Source organism: Pongo pygmaeus, chromosome 5 (genome assembly GCF_028885625.2).
Source record: "Pongo pygmaeus isolate AG05252 chromosome 5, NHGRI_mPonPyg2-v2.0_pri, whole genome shotgun sequence".
NCBI classification, from domain to species: Eukaryota; Metazoa; Chordata; class Mammalia; order Primates; family Hominidae; genus Pongo; species Pongo pygmaeus.
In genome coordinates, this window is record NC_072378.2 from 117,360,814 (window position 1) to 117,383,649 (window position 22,836).

At 38.3% G+C, this 22,836-nt stretch overlaps 1 protein-coding gene across 3 annotated transcripts in view; it reads right to left on the reverse strand.

Annotated features, from left to right (window-relative positions):
* The window catches only part of ROS1 (ROS proto-oncogene 1, receptor tyrosine kinase), a 156,993-nt gene that overhangs the window by 25,077 nt on the left and 109,080 nt on the right, over nt 1-22,836 (reverse strand). For all 3 annotated transcript variants that reach the window (XM_054491542.2, XM_054491544.2, XM_054491543.2), the window contains 7 exons: nt 16,884-17,001; nt 13,797-13,987; nt 11,929-12,012; nt 8,860-8,995; nt 7,470-7,632; nt 5,799-5,863; nt 4,754-4,883 (listed from right to left, as the gene is read on the reverse strand). In XM_054491542.2, coding sequence (XP_054347517.2) covers nt 4,754-4,883; nt 5,799-5,863; nt 7,470-7,632; nt 8,860-8,995; nt 11,929-12,012; nt 13,797-13,987; nt 16,884-17,001 — 887 coding nt within the window. The remainder of the gene's footprint in view (nt 1-4,753; nt 4,884-5,798; nt 5,864-7,469; nt 7,633-8,859; nt 8,996-11,928; nt 12,013-13,796; nt 13,988-16,883; nt 17,002-22,836) is intronic.

Consider the following 22,836-nt stretch of genomic DNA (forward strand, 5'->3'; position numbering starts at 1 on the left):
GCCACACCTAGGGCTAATAACTAGGCTCTGACCTTACTCACAAATCAATCTCCTCCAAACTTATTCAGGGCCATTATCATGGCCCGTATCTGAGTCCCTGCTGGATGTCTTGAATAGTTCACTGGTTCCTGTGTAAATGGAACCCTGCTCTGCTCTTGGAAAAACCTACTCTACCTGTGAAGACTTTCTCTAGGCCTAGGATCCTACTCCCTAATTTCAGTCTGGTGGCTAGTGCCCTGTTCCCTGCTGACAGATTTTCATAATGCTGCCTGCCTGCTTGGATCTCTGACTACTCTCTCCTTCTGATATCCCATGTATCAACCTGTTGGGATACCTCATCACTGCATGTTGGGTTTCCTTGACTCTAGATGCTACTCTGGACTACCACCTGTCATCTCTTGTTAAAACCTTCAGACATATTAAACTTTGATCTCAATCTATCCCTAGTCAAAGCCTTTCATAACTCAGTGGGAAAGTATAGTTCAGCTACTGTTCTACCTCCTGCTTTGGTTGTGTCTGAATCAGAAGACCTCTTCCATGAAGCCCTCTCAGCTTTCCTCAGTTGGAAATCGCTCCTTCCTCTGGGCTTCTGCAGTATATTCTCCACTGCACTCTAATGAGTCCACCTACTTCCTACTTTAAGTGGATTATTTAGGTATCTGTAGACTTGTGTCTGTAGACTTACAACCCTATCATGTAGCAAGTTCCTTGAGTGCAAGAACTACATCCTTCACTGTTGTATAGTAAACACCCAGCAAAAATTTGGTGAATTGAATGTTATCTGGAAGGCAGCACATTTACTACATATTCGTATTACTTTGACAGTTTTTTGTTTGTTTGTTTCACTTTTTTCTATCTTAATACAATCCTTTTAACAAAAGTTAAGGCCAGGTGTGGTATCTCATGCCTATAATCCCAGGACTGTGGGAGGCCAAGGCAGGCAGATTACTTGAGGTCAGGAGTTCGAGACCAGCCTGGCCAACATGGTGAAACTTCGTCTCTACTACAAAAAATATACAAAAATTAGCTGGGCATGGTTGTATATGTCTGTAGTCCCAACTACTCAGGAGGCTGAGGCAGGAGAATTACTTGAACCTGGGAGGCAGAGGTTGCAGTGAGCCAAGATCACGCCACTGCACTTCAACCTGGGCCACAGAGCAAGACTCTGTCAAAAAAAAAAAAAAAAAAAAGAAAAGAAAAAAGTTAAAAGGAGCGTGAGGAAGCTTTTGATTCAATATTCCATTTTGTAGATAAAAAAACTGAGTCCTCAAAGCAAAGGACTAGACTAAGCTTTCCGGGCCTAGTTGCAGTCAATTCTTAGGCATTCAACCCAATAAAATAGTCCTTGAATGCAGGGAGAGAGAGAAAAAGGCTTCTGCTTGTTCTTCTGATATGGTGCCTCTGAGCACTCCATGTGGGGAGAGGCTGGCCTCAGAAGAACTCAGCACGAGGGAGAGTAGCATTTGTGATGGCTCCCATAGGCCTCAGGCCTTCATTCTGCCTTCAGCACCTAACGATGTCTCTATGGTTGCAGCGAAGGAGACAAAGCCCTGGAAGCTGTTTTTGGCAGCCACCAGGAAAGGCTGCGGAACAGCTGAAGTGCATGTGAGAACCAATCTTTATAAGCATTAGGATCCTGGGTGAATCAAAATGATTTGGAAAAAGTAGATCCACGTTTTTTTTTCAGTCCATCCTTTTTCATCCTCTCTTCAATTTTCATACCCTCAGCCCCACCACAAAACAAGACAAATCTACAAATAAAATTTATTGTTTAAGATGAGGGATTGAATGTGCGCATTTTTAGTTCCACTCTCTCCCCAAACCTTACTAACATGGCAGTATAGTGAAAATTTTCATAATTTCACAAGGGCAAATCAACTGTCATGAGAACTGACATGGCAGACAAAGAATTCTGGAAGAGGGAAAGCAGATGGAGGAGTGGTAATTTAGCAGAGCCAAGAGAGATGAAAGCTGACTGCCTACATAAAGAAAAGGTAAGAATTGAGCTGTTTTTCACTATGGAAGCTCATAGTCTCCAGAATGGGAGGCAGCAGGTATCCCTGAATACAGGGACAAGGAGAAGGACGGAAAGCAAAAAGAACGTTTACGTTATTTAAGGCCTAACTAAATCATAGATTCTTCTACCACAGATGAAGGCTTTTGTCTATAGAAAACAAACAAATAAAAACAACAGAAACCTGAACCAGAACAACTCCAAGTTCCAAGATATTACCAGTCACACTGAGGCACTGTACTGAAATGGAGAGAATTAAAATTAAATGAGAGTCCACATACTGAGCCTTGAGACCTCCAGCCCCCTCTAAACGCTCTGAGTTGATGCATCAGGCATTTACTGTCCAGAGGAGAAACGAGCAATTTCCTCCCTGGTTAAACTGGCACATGTCAGGGAAGAGATTCAGTTACTGACATTGGAGACCCCCAGTGGAAGAGCAGGGTCCCACCTAACACCAAAAGGAAGCTTCCTTGGACACATAGGTTCCCATCATTTTGTTAGGCCTCACGATTAAATATGAAACCAGCCAAGAATACTAAACCTTTGAGAAAGATTCTCATATTGAATCAGATTCCAAAACATAGAGGAACAAGGAAGCCAAGACAATGCAGAAAGCAAATGAACACTTTTTGAAAAGCACAATTAATACCCTAAAAGAAGATGAGTAAAATTTTGCATCTATGAACAAAACCAGAATATTATTTTAAAAAGCAGTCAAAATACAAGAACAAGTCTGTGAAAAATTAAAATATGTTAACAAAAATTTTTAATTCTACAAAAAGATTAGGGGACAAAGTTGAGGAAGTCTATCGCAATAGAAAGAAAAATGACAAAAGCTAGAAAATAGGAGAGAGCAGCTAATAGAATGAGAAGATGAAACAAAGCAGTCCGTTATAACAGGATTTCTAGAACAAAGAAATAGAGGGAATAAGGAATTCTATTCATTATCAAAGAGACAATGAAAAAAAATCCTGGAACTGAAGGGAATGATTAGCAAAGCAACTGTTACTTTACTATGAGTAAAGAGTACCACAAATAAAATTTTCCTCAAATTTTTGAAGGGGAGGAGGCAAAAAACAGACCACTGATAATAAGTTCAGGAATCAGAATGGCATAAGAATTCTTACTGGCAATTGTAGAAGCGAGGAAAGAAAGATGTAGTGGCTTTATCTGTTAGATAAAGAGTTTTCAACCTAAAAGTCCAACCAAATTATCAACCAAGTGTGAGGGAAGAATAAAGGACATTTTCTCAAAAATTAAAAAAAAGTAGATTTTTGCTGCACATGCATACTTTCTCTTTTCTAAAACAAACAAAAAGTCATGAGATACATGGAAAAAGTCCCACATGGACAAGAGTTGAGGAAGATTCCCAGGTTGAATGTGAAGGAAACCCTACAACAGCAGCTGTGTTGCTAGCCTAGAGCACAAGCATCCACACTGCTTCCAGGAAGGAAGTGTCCAAGAAAAAATTAAGTACTAGATTATCTGATATTGTTAGCCATATTGAGAAAAGTGTTACAATTCAGTTGGGGAGTTTATGTATATAAAAACTAAAATGAAAACAAGAGATATTTATTAAACTAGCCTGAGAAAAAAACTTACAATAATAACATTTGGATAATTCAGCTCCAAAAATAATAACTAAATAGTTCTAATAATGCAAACCTGGAAGGATGATTTATCTGCAAATTGTGATAACTGTCAGAGGATGAGGCAAGCAAAGTTTTCCTGTGTGTAGTGTGGTGAGGGATGGACAGGTATATTATGAGGAAGTCTAAGAGAGTTAAATCCTCATCTTCCATAGTGGGCAATCAATTTACCCCAAATTGAAAAATCAACACGTGTCAGTATGAGCAGACTTTAGGAACTTGGTGGTAAATACCAGAAGATATGTGTTGGCCTAAGAGGTAGGAATGAGGCAGTGCACAGGGCTCCTGTTTTTCACTATATGCTTTGTCACACATTTTAATTTTTTAGCCATATGATGTTTATTTTGATATAAAAAAAGTTTTTAATCCACCAGATTTAAACTTTGGTGACTTGTCTTATCTCACGTGTTCCCATCTAAGGCATAAGGTAGATTCCTGCAGGTAGTCACCCCCAGTCCTGTCCACCATTCCACAGTATTTCCAGGGTTCATAATGTGCTATGCACTACTCCAGGCACTGGGGATACAAGAGAAGAAGGACTGCGGCTGCATTTTGCAGGCAGAGCTTGTTAGCATGGATGTAGGGAAAGAGAAAGCAAGGAACTAGATGGGTGGAGTAGGAGAGGACGTACGAAATCAAGAGGTCTGTTTGGGGCAAAATATGTTTGAGATGCCTACTAAAATCCAAATAGATATGTCAACTAGAGAGGGACATACAAGTCTGGTACTCAGTAGAGACATCAAGACTGGAAATATAATTTGCGACAGACAGGCATATAGATGAAGTACAGAGATATGCCTTTCCAACTCCACACGATCCCTGTGCTCCAGAAAAACGTGATTCTGGCAATGAGAGTCACGTTCTCCCATTAAATACTAAAAACAGACTTGGACTCACATGACCAGAAAATGCCAGAATGTTAGCCCAGGGTTCTGATTGTCAAAATCTAATGTGAAGGAAATAGAATAATTCTTTCCATATAAGTCTTCTAAGGTTTTACCACTGCAGCCTATTAAATTTAAAGAAAATTAATAGGGAATTATAGGGCATTTGCATTATGAAACCAATAGTATGGATCCCAACTGCCTACCGTTGCCATCCGGGCTTTACGCAAATAAGTAAGAAGGTCTCCTCCTTCCATCAGTTCCAGGATAATGTATTGGGGTTCATTCAGCAGACAAACTCCAAGCTGCTTCAGAATGTTGGGATGATTAAATTTGCTGAAAGGTGGAAAGACACAGGCTGGATGATATGACAGAAGCAGGAGTCCTATCCGAGGGTCTTTATGGAGTACAGCAATTCTTTATCAATAGTTTTCCTTCAAAACCCCTGACTTAGTGTCTCTAATACTTCTTTTTCCAACTACTGGTCTTTGTGCTTACCTTAAAGAGGTAATAAGGCAACCCCTAGTGGCCATGAGTATGGATAAAATAGGTTGGTTTTTAGAAGGATTAACATTTGTATTAAGCATATTTTTGAAAAGAAAGTAATTTTGCCTAGTAGCGTCCTTGAAAAGATATTTAAAAACATTGAGTTTTGGTCATTACAGGTATGAAATATATCCTCTTCCTTTCAGGAAAACAACTCAGAAATGCAGGTTTGGCTACACAGTTTTCTCAAGACATCAAACCAAGTAAGTCCCAACCTAATAATTGGAACCCACAGCGTGAGACCCAATCAACCACTGCCTCAAGTCTTCCCATTAAGATGTGCTTGAGCAGTTTTTATGACCACAAACTCAAACTTGTAGACAAGTTTACAAAGACAAAGGATATTTTCACTGACATTAAAGCATTTGAGAGAACTCTCTCTTACTGGGTATACTTGATCATTATCACACATTTAGATGAATACAAGCATGTCAAAAGCCAAACAGCTTCAGAATTCACTTGCAAAACATGCTCCTTATTGAAGATAAAAGAAAGGAGAACCTTTTGCCTGAGGAGTGCCTGTACCCAGGCTCAGAAGATTGGCTTCTATAGACTACTTGCTCTGCAGACGTAGTTCCATTTAAACGTTTCAGCCATGTTGTTTTAGTCATGATCCGTTATGTCAGGTCATTTGGGGTGTTAAAAATAAGTCAAGCGGACTTAAAACTTCTTACCCATACCAAGAGAAAATTATTTCAGAGCTACCTCATCAGATGTGCCTCCTTCAGGAATTCAATCTTCTCCTGGTCTGTGGAACCCTTCTTCAAAGTCTATACAACATAAAAACAAGTCAGGAATCAGTATAGCAGACATTTCTGTGAGCTCAGTGGGTTAATGGAGATTGTTCTGTTTGTTTTGTAATATCTACCCTGAAAGCAGGAAACAGATCGTAGATAAAACATGTGCATGTATTCTACAAACCCTTCAAATGTTACCTCCTGTTATTGCTAGAAGAATATGCAAAATAAAAGGTCTAGTAATGTTTACACAATGTTCCTCCAAAAGGTAGAAATTTTAAGAGACCAAGGTTTGTTGTTTAGGCCAATTTCTTGATTTTCAAAATTTTCTTCTCAATATGTTTTCTCCATCTCCTTGCTTTCAATTTATTTCTTGGAGGCCAGTTTCCCAGTCCCAAGCAATTGATCAAAGCTAAACATGAAAATTGTGAAATTCTACAGCCTCCCTTGGAAATTGGGGTGGTCATATAACTCGGTGATGGACAATGGTATATAAGAGAAAAACTGCTGAGGCAGGGAGGGAGCTTTGAAGAAGACTTTTGCCTTCCTGAACATGTACATCTCGCACCATCTTTCCTCCTCTCCCTGGCCCAAATGAAGATGTGATGCTTGCTTCTTTGTCAGCCATCTTGGAACAATGAGGCAGCAAGCATGAACAACAGCCAGGAAAATTTCAGAGATACTGGCTCTGACCTGACACACTATCCTGAACCAAAGCCAGCAGTCATCTTGTTACATGAGAGAAATAAACATTTGTTTAAAACAGTCAAGGTGGGAGTAAATTAAAGAACTTTTAAATGACATCGTTTAGAAGCAGAGAGAATTTTGCCAACTTTTCTAGTTGTATAGCTCACTCTCAAAGCAATAAATCTCTAATAAGCAGAAATCAGGATATTGCTCAATTACATAAAAGATTCATCCTCCCTTTATCAAAAGAAAGTTTTACAAAAATATGAGTATATCCAGTGCTTCCTTAAAAATACATTAAGTATACCATGATAAATAATCATGTAGTCAGAGACTGACAAAGTACAGCCTGTGGGCCAAATCCAGCCTGTCACCTCTTTTTGTATAGCCTATCATCTGAAAATGGCTTTTCCATTTTTAAATGGTTGAAAAAGTCAAAAGAATACTACTATTTCATGACATACGAAAATAATATAAAATTCAAATTTCAGTGTTCATAAATAAAGTTTTATTGGTACACAGCCACACTCATTTATTTACATATTGTCTATGACAATACAATGGCAGAGTCTGTATGGCTAGCAAGCCTAAAATACTTACTATCTGCCCAGTTAAGAAAAGGTTTGCTGACCCTTTGTCTAGTACCTTAAGAATGTGTTTTACAACTCCAGTTCTCTTACGGCATGTTTGAAGAAAAATGATTGTCTGATAGGTCTTAGCTAATTAGTAGCCTTAGAGGTAATGCAAACCCTGGAGACTGTTGATTACAAACAATGTTCCTATGTAGGAAATGATTTTTAAAAATGTGATTTCTGTAGCTATGGATAGGCTTCGACATTCAACCAGTCCTCTTTTCAACAAAGAGCACTCAACTTTTATTATAATTATATCCAGGTCAGTCTTTGTAGATATGGTGATATAATGTGTCAAGGAGTTCGAAGATTCACATTACCTTCACTGCTACTTTGATTTCTCCACTTCCAACTCCTAAGATGTCCACCGCTGTTCCTTCATACACTTCTCCAAAGGCTCCACTTCCCAGCAAGAGACGCAGAGTCAGTTTTTCCCGAGGGAAGGCAGGAAGATTTTCAATCTCCTCTTGGGTTGGAAGAGTACTGTAAAATAGCAACATTTTTGTCTCCCCACCCTCCACATATATAAGGTGTACAAGTTTGTGTTGGTATTGGTATTTGCGTTTGAGAGAGAAAGAAATATCTCATGGCTTTGCACCATTGTGTGTTTTATGTGACATGGTGATGTGGAACTTTGGGTTCCTAATTACTTTACTTTACTATTCTACCACCTTTTACCCAGACAGAGCATGATGGTCCACTTCTAGGCACCTTAATTTTGATAAAAACATATATGTGTATGCATTGCCTCAAGACTTTTATTGTAGCTTGTTGTGTCAAAGTTAGTAGGTATTAACTTCTTCAGATTGCCAATTTGTATAAAAAGCTACTGCAAATTAGTAATAAATGCATCTGGGTTTATAAGCTTTTCCGTTAGCTATTTCACACATGTGACATCTTATGTAAAACAAAATTTACTATGACCAAAAAAATCAACCCCATCACCATAAAGTTAACTTTTAGAAAGCCAGGTTTCTTAGTTGGAATACTACAAGGGGGGAAATGCTGCTATGTTAAAAATGCTTTCAATTTTTAATAGAGAATCTTGAGTAGCAGATATGCTGAGTATTTGCTCAAAGGAAAGTCACCTCTAAACAGCTGATTTAGATCACCTCTGTGTCTACTTCAAATCCTTTGTTTTTATACCTTGCATTATATATTTCTGAAAGCAAGGCCTATGATCATTTAATTCCTTCTTGCATAGATCCTAATATAATGAAACTTTGCATAAGACACTTGAAAATTTTCCTTAATTATGATGACAACAAAAGTTCAAAACTCATCTATCTTAAGAAGGTTTTGTGGGCGATCATCATACAACTTCTGAAATGGAGTAAGATTGACTTAAGGCTGACCACGTACACAAGGCTCTCAAAAGTCCTCTCCTCTCAAACACTGCCTCCAGATCAACCAACCATGTTACCATCTATTCTCTTCAATGTACTATTTTTCTCCTTCTTTCATTTGTTTTTGAGCTACATGATAAACTACTGGAAAATAATGGATTTTTATGTATTTTTCTTAAAACCACATAATTTGCCGTCCATCCCAGGTCACATTGGAGAGTGGAAGAGGAAGTTATTAATAATTATGCCAGAAAAACTGGTATAAACCATGACTGTCCTGGGCAATGCAGAATTCATAGGCACTCTCGTTGCTGTTGCCCACCCTTTGCCTAGGTGCTCCATAATGATGGCCAAAGCTACGTACTGTATTGCATAGCAGGCATTAGCCAGGCCTACTCCAGCTGCCAGACCTCGCAGCTCAGCCAACTGTTTGTCTTCGTTTATAAGCACTGTCACCCCTTCCTTGGCACTTTTTTGATTCTTTAATCTTCTATGCCAGACTATAAAGGAAAAAATGACATAATTTACAAAATAAAATATTGCTTCTTTTTTCCTTTAGGAAATGTTAACAGTTCATTTTAAGTGTTTTTATGCAAGAACACTATCAGTAGAATAGTTATAGAAGTTTTCATAATTTGATTTTAAAATATCTTATAAAAAACTAATTAAATCCAGGTAAAAAGCCATATATAAGTACACAAATCATACTACACCATTTTTAATCTCACTTCTTAAAATTTAATGTATTTCTTACTGTTGTTATAAACAAATTAAAGTATCTTAATATTAAAACTTTTGTCAAAATCACCCATAAATGAGTCAAAATAAACCAAAACAAACATAATTATTAGTGAAACAAATTTGTTTTTGAGTTCGGTCACATCCAGATTATACTCCTCAGTAGAAAAGAAAATGCTTTCAGTATAATGGCAATTTTTTTTTTTTGCAGAGTACAAGAGTGTTTATCATTGTTGTTCATATACACATACTCGAATATGTAGAAAAAGTATTGGAACGAAGCTTACCAAATGTTAGTAGTGGTCTGCCCTAGTTGCAGAATCACGAGTAATTTGTATTGTCTTCTTTATATAATAAGCAGTACTAGTTTTATAATAATAAAATAAATTTTCTTAATATTAAAATACAATTATGTCAATAGGATTGTCATCTGTACTGGACTATTGGCTCAGAAGTTGAAAACAGCAAGCATGCTTTGAGAGATGATCATTAAAATTTGAACTTAATTTCACAGTAGCTTCTATATTCAAGAAGTTAGAGTTTTAGTCACATGAAATTCAATTTGAAGGGCTACACAGTGAAAGATCACAAGTACCTTTTGCTAAATTAATTTTTCAAACTTGAAATGTTCTCACCACCTCGCTTCACTTTTAAAGGCCCAATGTAAGCCCACATCCTCAGTGATGCCTTCTGAAACCTCAGCAACCTCTACTAATCTTTCATATCTGAACTTGAAAGACTAATTGCGCCTCTCTGTGAGTGCTTATCCTATGCACTGTCTTGTTTATTTCATCTATTTTTGTCTTTTGTTATTATTTAACACATATCTTGCTATTTGTCTTTCCACACAGGCATGTCTTACCTCCCTCATTAAATGGCAAGCTCCTCAGGTCAGCAGTTGTATTTTACAGGTTTACATTTTCCTCTACTCCCAGCAGAAGGCTAATGTTATACATTAGATATGACCGCTCAGAAGCAAAGGCTGTCAACACTCATTTTAAAAATTGTCTTAATTTTATGTTTATAACTGATGAGTGCCTTCAGCACCATACAAATTTTAAAATAATTGTGACTTTTTTTGTTATTTTAATGACTCAATCTTTTCTCATGCACGCACACGCTCTTACTAGTAAAACCACATGCACTGCTGCTAAAAGCAAAGAACCAAATTAGCTTAGCTAGACTCAAAAGTTCGTGAATTTCAAACAGAATAAAGACCTTTAAGTCCTGAGAAAGTCAGATATCCATAGGATGTCTTGGAAGCACAATAGGTTGTCTGAAATTATCTCATGTTCATCCACTAGAGTTATGGGTTTAAACAATGGTGATGTACAAGAAAGTAAGCAAAGGTCAGCTGAAGGATTCTTCATGTAATTCTCCTTCCCAGTAGGAAAGCAGACAAGCAGTCAAGCCTATATGCCAACTGCCAAATATACTGCAGTCATATGCGTAATTCTGGAGGGGCTGGCTTAGTGGCACAAACATCAGCTGTGCAATACTTAGACTCTCTGGAACCACAGGTTAAAATCCTGGCAGGGTTAGCTGAAATTTTTAGCTTTCCAAGTTTGCTGAAGGAGTTTCACATATTGTGTGGGTGAAATCTTTGAAAAAAAATCTCAAATCAAGCTTCAAAGTGCTCTCATAAAGACTGTGACTCCAATCACTTTGCAGAAAGAATAAAGATTTAGAACACAGTAAAGTGTTGGCTTTCTTTATCCTGAGAGTTCAACTTTATGTTTGTGACTTTTCCATCAACTTTCCCTTGTAACTTACCCCATTCGTGAACAAAATAAGCCACGACTTTCTTAATATGTGTTTGAGTGTTCTTTTCTGGTAAGAATCATGCCCTTCTTTTAATGATTCAGTGTGTTGGGGACTCTCAATATTAGCAATAGATAGGGGTCCATATATCTTATAAACCAAACTCAGACAGTTTGGGGAATGAAAGAAAGTGCTATTATTATTTGTGCTGAAACAGAAATAAACAAGAATGTATGATCACTATGATAACTCTAAAAGTCCAATCAGTACTTGACCATTCCTTTTGAGGTTTTTACTGCATTTTATCATCATTAAAGTAAATCTTCTTAGAAAAAAATAGCTTTCTAGCTACCTAACATAATTTTTCTGCTTTCCTGGTCATTTATAAATGAGCAGGGATTTGAAATAAGCAGATCAGATGTCTGAAAGCAAGAGTGGATCCCACAAGCCAGAAATGGATCTTCTGCAACAGAGGCCCTACTCATTCCAAACCAGCCTGTCTGCTTAGAAACCAAAACTATCCCAACCAAAGATTGTCACTGGCCTCCCATTAATTCTATACTTTTTTCTGTACCCAGGGTTATTTTTCTTTTATTTATTTTAAACTATAAGCCACAAAACATTTGTATGCAGCCAATCAGAAACAAATACTGTTTTAAACAAACCTAAAAGTTGGTGCCCTTGCAAGTAGTTTTATCTAAAGTATAACATGAAATGTACATGTATATTTTCCATAAAATAGTTATGCCTAGATCAGAAAACAATTCACAGAAGTTAGTGGTTATAAATGTATAGCTGAAGGTAACAATGTAAATTTTATTAACTTAATCAGGCAATATTTCATGTGGGAGATTAGATCGACTAAGAGATAAGTCAATCAGGTATGATTAAGTAAACAGTTTGTTGCCTATTTTTAAAATTCTATTATACTTACCAAAGGTCAGTGGGACTGTAACAACCAGAAAAATTCCAACTATAATAGTAAGTATGAAACTTGTTTCTGGTATCCAAAAATCATCTAATAATATAAATCAGAAAAAGAAATTAATTCATAGATAAAAGCTAAGTAGCCTCAGCTCTACCTAAGCACACAGAGTAATATAGCAGAGCTAGCTACTACTGGATTTTTGCAAGCCAGTTGTTAGACCATTGGTAGCTTGAAAGCATCCATACAGAGAGTGTTTATGCCATGTGAAATCAAAATCAAGGTGTTTTTGCTTTTTTTGCAGAGAGCAACAAACCACTGGAATATACCCACCCAATCCTCTACTTTAAAATGACTGAGGAAACATGTATATCTTTTTAATAAATTTAGGACCAAGAAATCTCAGTCTTTGGATACTAAATAGTTGGCATTATTATTTTGTATAATATCTTCATACATATTCAATTTCATGGATATTAAACTGAGGAATAAACATGGTAATTTCTCTTAGGTAGTTTCAGTTGTGTAGAGGAAACAAACATGTAGGCCAGAGTCTGGCAAACTATGGCATGAGGACCAAATCTGGCTATAACCTGATTTTGTACCCTCCATTAGCTATGAATAAGTTTTACATTTTTAAAGTGTTATTTTTAAAAAGAAGGAGAAGGAAAAAGAGAAGAAGAGAAAAAGAAGAAAAGAAGAACATGCTACAGAGATCACATGTAGCCTGCAAAGTCTAACATATTTACTATTTGGTTCTTTTCAGAAAAAGTTTGCTGAACTGGGTAGCAAACTTTTGTACACAACTAACTAGATAACTAACTATAATATAAATAAGAATAATGTAAGTTTTATATAGCATGTGAGTGTATAAAATGCAATCATTCATTTGACTAAGGAGCATCAGGTAAGCATTATGATGAGTTCATTTAAGTCTTGAAGGATGAGAAGAATTTCAATTGGCAGAAAATAAGAATAGGAAATCACAGCTAAGGGGCACAGGGTAGGTGGTGGGGACCTGTATTCTAGGCTGAGGCAAACACAGAGCCAAAGACCAAGTGACATAAAAACTTTTTACTGGTCTGATATGGCTACAGCACAGACATAAATATTAGAAAAGATAAACCACAATTGGAGGATAAATTATAGAAGACCTTACATGCCACAAAGAAGTTTGTAGCTGATTCTGAAAGCAGTAAATGGAGAGCCATTGTGGTATTTCAGAGAGGGGTAAAGTAATCCAGCTTGTGCTTCAACTAAATTAACTGTCAGCAGTATGCGTAAGCCAAGGGCACAGGCAAGAAATTATACCTTAAATTAGGAAAGCCAAGGTGGAAAGAGGAAGATGAGAACTCATCAGAGAGAAATCAAGATGGTAAAATCAACAGGACCTGATGACTGAGTAGAGGGAAAAATCACATATGGCACTGAGATTTCCTGCCTATGTGATTAGAAAGACAATATATCATAAACTAAAATAAAATACACAGTGGAAGAGGTAGATATTGGGGAAGAAACAAAGGTCTTAGGCCTGTTATGTATAATGTAAGAGTGGTCATAAAGCTGGTATAATGTGAATAGAATAATAAGGCTGGATAGAACAGATTGTGAACAGTCTTGGAAGCCTAATTAGGAGCACGGAGTTGATGTGGTAGGAATTAAGGGGCTGGCTGATTATTATTGGGGAGAAAAATGACATGATGATAATGATGTTTTAGAAAGATCACATCACATGAATGGAATAGTTTAATAGTTTGGATAATAAGATATATATATATATAGTCACCATTATCCATTGCTAATGTTAAGAATGTACTGATATTTATTACTGAAACTTTAGGCAATAAGCTAGTGTGTAGACAGACATGGTAACATACCTCCAACTAATATAATCTTCTCACTGATTCCACTATATTCACCAGACCCTAGATTATTTGCAGCTACTACTCTGAACTGAAATATTCCTTTCAGGTTTTTGGACTTCCATGTGCAAACGCTACTGCAGGATCCATTAAATGTCATCTTCCACCTTAAATTCTGGTTCTGTAAATTATTTGAAGTGCTCTTTCTGCAAAAAATATACACGACAATATACCTGTTATTTCTAGTTGTTCATAGATCTTCTTAGTGACTGAACGCCAGAGAGTGTCCTTTGGCACAATTTACCCTTGACCTCATTCCTCTCCCATAATCTGGCAACACAGATGCTAACAGCATGGTTTTATAGTGATCCTAGTGAGGCATGGAGCCAATTAACTCAGCCCACCAAGAAATTACTGTGAGTAATCAGTGGTGAAGAGAGCTGAGTACCTTTTTCCTATACTAATAGCATGGGTAAACTTTCTCCAGAATTCCTAACCTATAAGACAATTATTCCATGATTTTTAACTGGGAAGTTTCCATTTTCTCAATTTTCAGTCTTTTACATTATTTGTAGTTTACTTATGCCATATTTCAATAAAATACAGAATACAAAATTGATAAGGAAAGTGTGACAGTTCAGCTACCAAAGTTATCATTATATCTGAGATTCTGAGGCTCGTTGCTTTCTTTTGTATTGACCTACATTCCACCTCAAAGTCAATCCAATTGTTTTTCATTTGAAACATGGAAAGAGCACAAGGGCCGGGTTCAAAAGGCATAAGTAGAATGACTTTTTACGGAATCATCAAAGGCAAGCTCAAGGTCTTCCATTTATGTCTTCTCTAACAAAGACGAACATTTCAGGTCTGAAACTTTTCAGACCGCAATAGTTTTAGGACTTGGTGCCAATCCACAATAAGCTTAGGGATATGTGGGAGAATCTGGTTCTATTCCTGCTAATTGACTCATCCTTCTGAAGACCAACAGAAAGTGAGGGCTGGCCCTTATAAGAAGCAGGGAAAGGGTAAGAACATCGGGAGCAGCAGGGCAGCAGAGTTGGTCACAGCTGTTCCTGGGAGCTGAGGGTCGCTTTAAGGACCATCCTGAGCAAAGCATTAGGACAGAGTGTTTTTACACATTTTGTGAAGTCTCACCTTTAGCATTGGCCATTTCACTGTTTAACCAAACAACTCTGATCCAAAAGAAAAAGGCCCTTGAGAATTTGTGAAGTGGCTCTACACAATGGCCATTGAGAAAACAAAGGAGAATTCTGATGTTGGTTGAGCACCTTCTATTTACGACGTACTGTACTGGGGCTTTACATAATGTTGTTTTAATTCACTGAGTCCACAACAGCTTAAAGAGATGAGATACATATTATCATCTCCATTTTACAGATGAGGAAACTTAAGTTCAAAAAAGGAAAAGAACAAGGATTTAAACATGGTTTGTGTACTGGATTGAGTCATGTCCTCCCAAAATTCATGCCCACTCAGAATATTTTAATGTGACCTTGTTTAGAAATAAGATCTTGACAAATGTAATCAAGTTAAGATGAAGTCATAATAGTTTAGGGTGGACCCTAATCCAATGACTGGCACTTGCATAAGAAGAGGGAAATTTGGACACAGAGAACACCTTGTGATGCAGGAGGTGATGATGACAGTGATGCATCCATGAGCCAAGGAATACCAAGGACTGCCAGCAAACGCCAGAAGCTAAGAGGCAAAGATGAATTCTGCCCTAGAACCATCAGAACAAGCAGTCCCGCTATACGTTGGTTTCAGACTTCTAACCTCTAGAGCTGTAAGAATAAATGTCTACTGTTTCAAGCCACCCAGTTGGTGGTCCTTCATTGTGGCAACCTTTTGAAACTAATAAGGCTTGTTCAACTCCCAAGTTCATGCACTTTGCACTTCCACTACCCCATCAGCGAGTACACAGAGTCTAACTAGAGTGTCCTGACTGAAGGACTTATTTTGAGATACTGAAGTTACAACAATCATTCAGTCATCCTATAGTCCATGTCCTGACAGTGGAGACCTGGAGCAAGGAGTATGCAAAGTATTTAGATGGAGTCATTTTAGTAGCACTTAAGGTGTTACTCAGGGTAACACACTAAAGAGGTCCTAGCAAAAACCTGATGTGTGACCTGATTGATGAACATCATTACAGTCACAAACCACCAAGACAGTTCTGCAGGTTAGAATGTATTTCACTCTGCATGAAAAGCAGCAACAGAAACTTCAAGGAGGTTTCAATTAGAAATAAGGGCCAAGGGAATTCTGTAGTATGAACAGGAACATTTTTTAAGGTTATGGGAATGCCAGAGCCAGATGAAGCAAAAATAGATCTAAAGATCAAGTTGCCAGGACTATAATTATGGAAGTGACTTTTGTCCTTGGAACTTCTTAAAAGATGGTTTCATAGTCCTGTGAGAGGAGTGTCTTTGGAATTTGGAATCCTCCCCTCAAGTTGGCGTGAAATCAGTCCTGAGGCAGTTATGGTTCACGTGCTCCCCGTACTGGCCAGGTCTGAGGCTGTTCATCAGTGGCTGGTTTTCATCGATGGTGTGTTTTCTGTCCCTGGGAACACACTGCAAACTGTAATCTTCCCAATGAATAAAGAATCCTGTGTGACCTCTACACTTCAGACCATTTCAGAACCTGACCTAATTTTACAGTATGAAAAATATCTACTTCATCACCAATTCTCACTAGAGAGTATTCACCTTGCTAAAGCAAATTATCATCAGGAATTTACATGCCATCATCATTTAACATTAAACATCAGCTAAACTTTTTAAACAAAACTGATATTAAGTAAACACTGGTTGCATAAGCCTATGATCAAACAATTTCCATAAAGTGTCAATGAGCAGTTAGAGATTTTGGAGAATGATGTGATCTGTTTTATAATTAGCATGCCAAGACCAACGTCTAGGAATTGAGCAAAGAACGTAATGATGCATGTGAGTCCTTAAACTAAAGATCTTTGTGTTTGTATATAAATACATTTGCATAAATAGTGTTACTTTTGATTACTTTATAATTATCTTCTTAGTTCTTTGTCATTTACAAGTACTTTGCAAACACACATACCTTATCTCAAGGATATAGTATATAATTCTACATCCATTATCTTCGGCTTTCTCCCACTGTATTGAATTTTTACTCCCTTCTAGTAATTTGGGAATGCCTGGTTTACTTGGGACTCCAGCTTTGGGGAAAAAAAGAAAATATTGATTGATATGTTTGAAGTATTAATCTTCTGCATTGAAATCTTTCTACAGAATATATTAAGAGGAAAGACAAATAACATTAAAGAAATATTAAGAGGCGGGGCCAAGATGGCCGACTAGAAGCAACTGCGTTCAGAGGTTTCTATTGAAAAAAACCATAATAAGTGTGTGAATCCTTCACCAGCAAGGTATCTAGATTGGCTCATCAAAATTGACTATAAGGCTGGCGTGACCCACAGAGAGAAGGAAGTGCGGTGAGCTCACCTGAGAACCACACAGGGAAGGGGAACCCCCTCCCCTCCAGCCAAGGGGAGCGGCGAGTGAGCAGGCTACCCAGCCAGGGAAACTGCTTTTTCCACAGAACTGTGCAACTCATGGATTGGAAGATCCCACTCTCGAACCCACACCACCAGGGCCTAGCATCCCAACCCTAGAATGTGCAGATTCTTATGGCCTCTCAGCTGGAATCTGCTTAAGCCTACTGAACTCCCTGGGGGAGGGGTGACCAGCACAGGCTTCTGCTGCCTGCTGTCTAAGCCCTTTGAGCTCCTTGAGGGAGGGGCAGCAGCCAGCACTGGGACTCCCAACTGCCTAACACGCTAATCTCCCTGGCCGGGGGGAAATGCAGCATCCATTTCTATAGCTCCAGGCTGTGCTTTTCCCCTGCTGGAGCCAGCGAGGCTGGACAGCTTGGTCCCAAGATTTGTCGCCACAACCTAACACACCAGCTGTGGTAGTCAGTGGCCAGAGTGCCTCTTCAGGTCTAACCCTGACCCATCCTTCCTCAGTGGGTAGGGCTTCCCTGCAGAATCTCCAGTAACTGCAGCCAGAGGCTCAGGGACAGAATTCAGATCTCCCTGGGCCTGAGCCCCTAGGGGGAGTGGTGGCTGCAGTCTCTGCGGACCAACAGACTTAGCCTCTCCTCCTGGTAGTTCTGAGGAATCTGGGAAGTCCAGACAAGTGGGCTTCCCCACAGCAAAACACACCCTCTCCACCAGGGGACAAAGTGCTTCGTTAAATGGGTCCTCCTCCTGGTGCCACCCAACTGGGTGAGACCCTCCAACAGGGATTGTCAGGACACCCTATACAGGAGCGATCCTACTGGCATCAGATTGGTGCCCCTTGAGGTCAGAGGTCCCAGAAGAAGGAGCAGACACCGATTTTTGCTGTTCTCCAGCCTCCTTGAGTTACATATCCAGGCGTGGGAGTAAATCAGATGAATAAGGCCTTAAGTGAACCCCAGCAAACTGCAGCAGCCCTACAGAAGAGGGAAGTGACTATTGAAAGAAAAACAAACAAGCAGAAAGTGACAACAACAGCATCATCAACAACAACAACAAGGGCCCCCACAAAAAACCCATACAAGGGTCAGCAGCCTCAAAGACCACAACTAGACAAACTCACGAAGATGAGAAAGAGCCAATGAAAAAAATGCTGAAAATCCAAAAGGCCAGAGTGCCTCTTCTCCTCCAAATGATCACAATGTCTCCATTAAGGGTGCAGAACTGGGCGGAGGATCAGATGGATGAACTGACAGAAGTAGGCTTCACAAGATGGGTAGTAAAAAACTATGATAAGCTAAAGGAGTATGTTCTAACCCAATGCAAAGAAGCTAAGAACCTTGATAAAAAGTTGGAGGAATTGCTAACTAGAATAACCAGTTTGAAGAGGAACATAAATGGCCTGATGGGGCTGAAAAACACAGCACAAGAACTTCGTGAAGCATACACAAATGTCAACAGCTGAATCGACCAAGTGGAAGAGAAGATATCAGCGTCTGAAGACCACCTTATTGAAATAAGACATGCTGACAAGAAGAGAGAAAAAAGAATGAAAAGGAATGAATAAAGCCTCCAAGAAATATGAGACTTCATAAAAAGACTGAACCTATGATAGCTTGGAGTACCAGAAGGAGATGGGGAAAATGGAAACAAGCCAGAAAACACACTTCGGTATATTATCCAGGAGAACTTCCCCAACCTAGCAAGACAGGCCAACATGCAAATTCGGCAAACACAGAGAACACCATTAAGATACTCCATGAGAAGATCAACCCCAAGACACATAATCATCAGATTCTCCAAGGTTGAAGTCAAGTAAAAACTGTTAAGGGCAGCCAGAGAGAAAGGCCAGGTCACCTACAAAGGGAAGCCCATCAGACTAACAGTGGACCTCTCAACATAAACCCTACAAACCAGAAGTGATTGGGGGCCAATATCAACATTCTTAAAGAAAAGAATTTTCAACCCAGAATTTCATATCCAGCCAAACTAAGCTTCATAAGCGAAGGAGAAATAAAATCCTTTCCAGACAAGCAAATGCTGAGGGATTTTGTTACCACCAGGCCTGCCCTGCAACAGCTCCTGAAATAAGCACTAAATATGGAAAGGAAAAACTGGTACCAGCCATTGCAAAAACACACCAAAGTATAAAGATCAATGACACTATGAAGAAACTGCATCAACTAGCATGCAAAATAACCAAATAGCATCATGGTGACAGGATCAAACTCACATAACAATACCTACCTTAAATGTAAAGGGGCTAAATGCCCCAATTAAAAGATACAGACCAGCAAATTGGATAAGGAGTCAAGACCCATTGGCGTGTTGTATTCAGGAGATCCATCTTACATGCAAAGACACACACAGGCTCAAAATAAAGGGACTGAGGAAAATTTACCAAGCAAATGGAAAGCAAAAAAAAAAAAAAAAAAAAAAAAGTAGGGGTTGCAATCCTAGTCTCTGACAAAACAGACTTTAAACCAACAAAGATCAAAATAGACGAAGAAGGGCATTATATGATGGTAAAGGGAACAATTCAACAAGAAGAGCTAACTATTCTGAATATATATGCCCCCAATACAAGAGCACCCAGACTCACAAAACAAGTTCTTAGAGACCTACAAAGAGACTTAGACTCCCACACAATAATAGTGGGAAACTTTAACACCCCACTGCCAGTATTAGACAGATCAACAAGACAGAAAATTAACAAGGATATTCAGGACTTGAACTTAGCTCTGGATCAAGTGGACCTAGTAGATGTCTACAGAACTTTCTAGCCCAAATCAACAGAATATACATTCTTCTGAGTGCCACATGGTACTTATTCTAAAATCTACCACATAATTGGAAGTAAAACACTCCTCAGCAAATGCAAAAGAGCTGAAATCATAACAAACAGTCTCTCAGACCACAGTGCAATCAAATTAGAACCCAGGATTAAGAAACTCACTCAAAACCACACAATTTCATGGAAATTGAACAACTTGCTCCTGAGTGGCTCCTGGGTAAATAATGAAATTAAGGCAGAAATAAATAAGTTCTTTGAAACAAATGAGAACAGAGACAATGTACCAGAATCTCTGGGACACAACTAAGCAGTGTTAAGAGGAAAATTCATAGCACTAAATGCCCACATTAGAAAGCCAGAAAGATCTCAAATCGTCACCCTAACATCACAATTAAAAGAGCTAGAGAGGCAAGAGCAAACTAATCCAAAAGCTGGCAGAAGACAAGAAATAATTAAGATCAGAGAAGAATTGAAGGAGATAAAGACACAAAAAGCCCTCCAAAAAAATCAACACATCCAGGAGCCGTTTTTTTAAAAAATAAAATAAATAACAAAATAGATAGACTGCTAGCTAGACAAAGAAGGAGACAGAGAAGAATCAAATAGACACAAAAAAAATGATAAAGGGGATATCACCATTGACCCCACAGAAATACAAAATACCACCAGACAATACTATGAACTCCTCTATGCAAATAAACTAGAAAATCTAGAAGAAATGGATACATTCCTGGATGCATACACCAAGACTAAACCAGGAAGAAGTTGAATCCCTGACTAGACCAGTAGCAAGCTCTGGAATGGAGGCAGTAATTAATAGCCTACCAACCAAAAAAAGCCCAGGACCAGATGGATTCACAGCTGAATTCTACCAGAAATACAAAGAGGAGCTGGTACCATTCCTTCTGAAACTGTTCCAAACAATAGAAAAGGAGGAATTCCTTCCTAATTCATTTTATGAAGCCAGCATCATCCTGATACCAAAACTGGGAAGAGACACAACAACAAACTTCAGGCCAATATACCTGATAAACATTGATGTAAAAATCCTCAATAAAATACTGGCAAACTGAATCCAGCAGCACATCAAAAAACATATCCACCACGAAAAAGTCGGCTTCATCCCTGGGATGCAAGGCTGATTCAACATATGCAAATCAATAAATGTAATCCATCACATGAACAGAACCAAAGACAAAAATCACGTGATTATCTGAATAGATGCAGAAAAGGCCTTTGATAAAATTCAACATCAACATCTCTTTATGTTAAAAACTCTCAATAAACTAGGTTTTGATGGAACATATCTCTAAATAATAAGAACTATTTATGAGAAATCTACAGCCAATATCATATTGAATGAGCAAAACCTGGAAGAATTCCCATTGAAAACCAGTACAAGACAAGGATGTCCACTCTCACCACTCCTATTCAACATAGTATTGGAAGTTCTGGTCAGGGCAATCAGGCAAGAGGAAGAAATAAAGGGTATTCAAACAGGAAGAGAGGAAGTCAAGTTGTCTCTGCAGATGACTTAATTTTGTATTTAGAAAACCCCATCATCTCAGCCCAAAAACTTCTTGAACTGATAAGCAACTTCAGCAAAGTCTCAAGATAAAAAATCAATGTGCAAAAATCACAAGCATTCCTTTACACCAACAATAGGCAAGCAGAGAGCCAAATCATGAATGAACTCCCATTCACAATAGCTAACAAGTGATGTGAAGGACCTCTTCAAGGAAAACTACAAACCATTGCTCAAGGAAATAAGAAAGGACACAAACAAATGGAAAAACATTCCATCCCCATGGACAGGATTAATGAGTATCATGAAAATGGCCATTCTGCCCAGAGTAATTTATAGATTCAATGCTATTCTCATGTAACTACCATTGACATTCTTCATAGAATTAGAAAAAGCTATTTTAAATTTCACATAGAATCAAAGAAGACCCCATGTAGCCAAGACAATCCTAAGCAAAAAGAACAAACTTGGAGGCATCATGCTACCTGACTTCAAACTATATTACAAGGCTACAGTAACACAGCATGGTACTGATACCAAAACAAATATATAGACCAATGGAGCAGAACAGAGACCTCAGAAATTACACCACACATCTACGACCATCTGATCTTCGACAAACCTAACAAAAACAAGCAATGAGGAAAAGATCTCTTATTTAGTAAATGGTGCAGGGAAAACTGGCTAGCCGTATGCAGAAAACTGAAACTGGGCCCATTCCTTACACCTTATACAAAATTTAACTCAAGATGGATTAAACATTTAAATGTAAAAACCAAAACCATAAAAACCCTAAAAGAAAACCAAGGCAATACCATTCAGGACATAGGCATGGGCAAAGACTTCATGACTAAAACACCAAAAGCAATGGCAACAAAAGCCAAAATAGACAAATGAGATCTAACTAAACTAAAGAGCTTCTGCACAGCAAAAGAAACTATCATCAGAGTGAACAGACAACCTACAGAATGGGAGAAAATTTTTGCATTCTATCCATCTGAAAAAGGGTTAATATCCAGAATGTACAAGGAACTTAAACATATTTACAAGAAAAAGACAAACAACCCCATCAAAAAGTGGACAAAAGATATGAACAGACACTTCTCAAAAAGGACATTTATGCAGCCAATAAACATATGAAAAAAAGCTCAATATCACTGATCATCAGAGGAGTGCAAATCAAAACTACAATGAGATACCATCTCATGCCAGT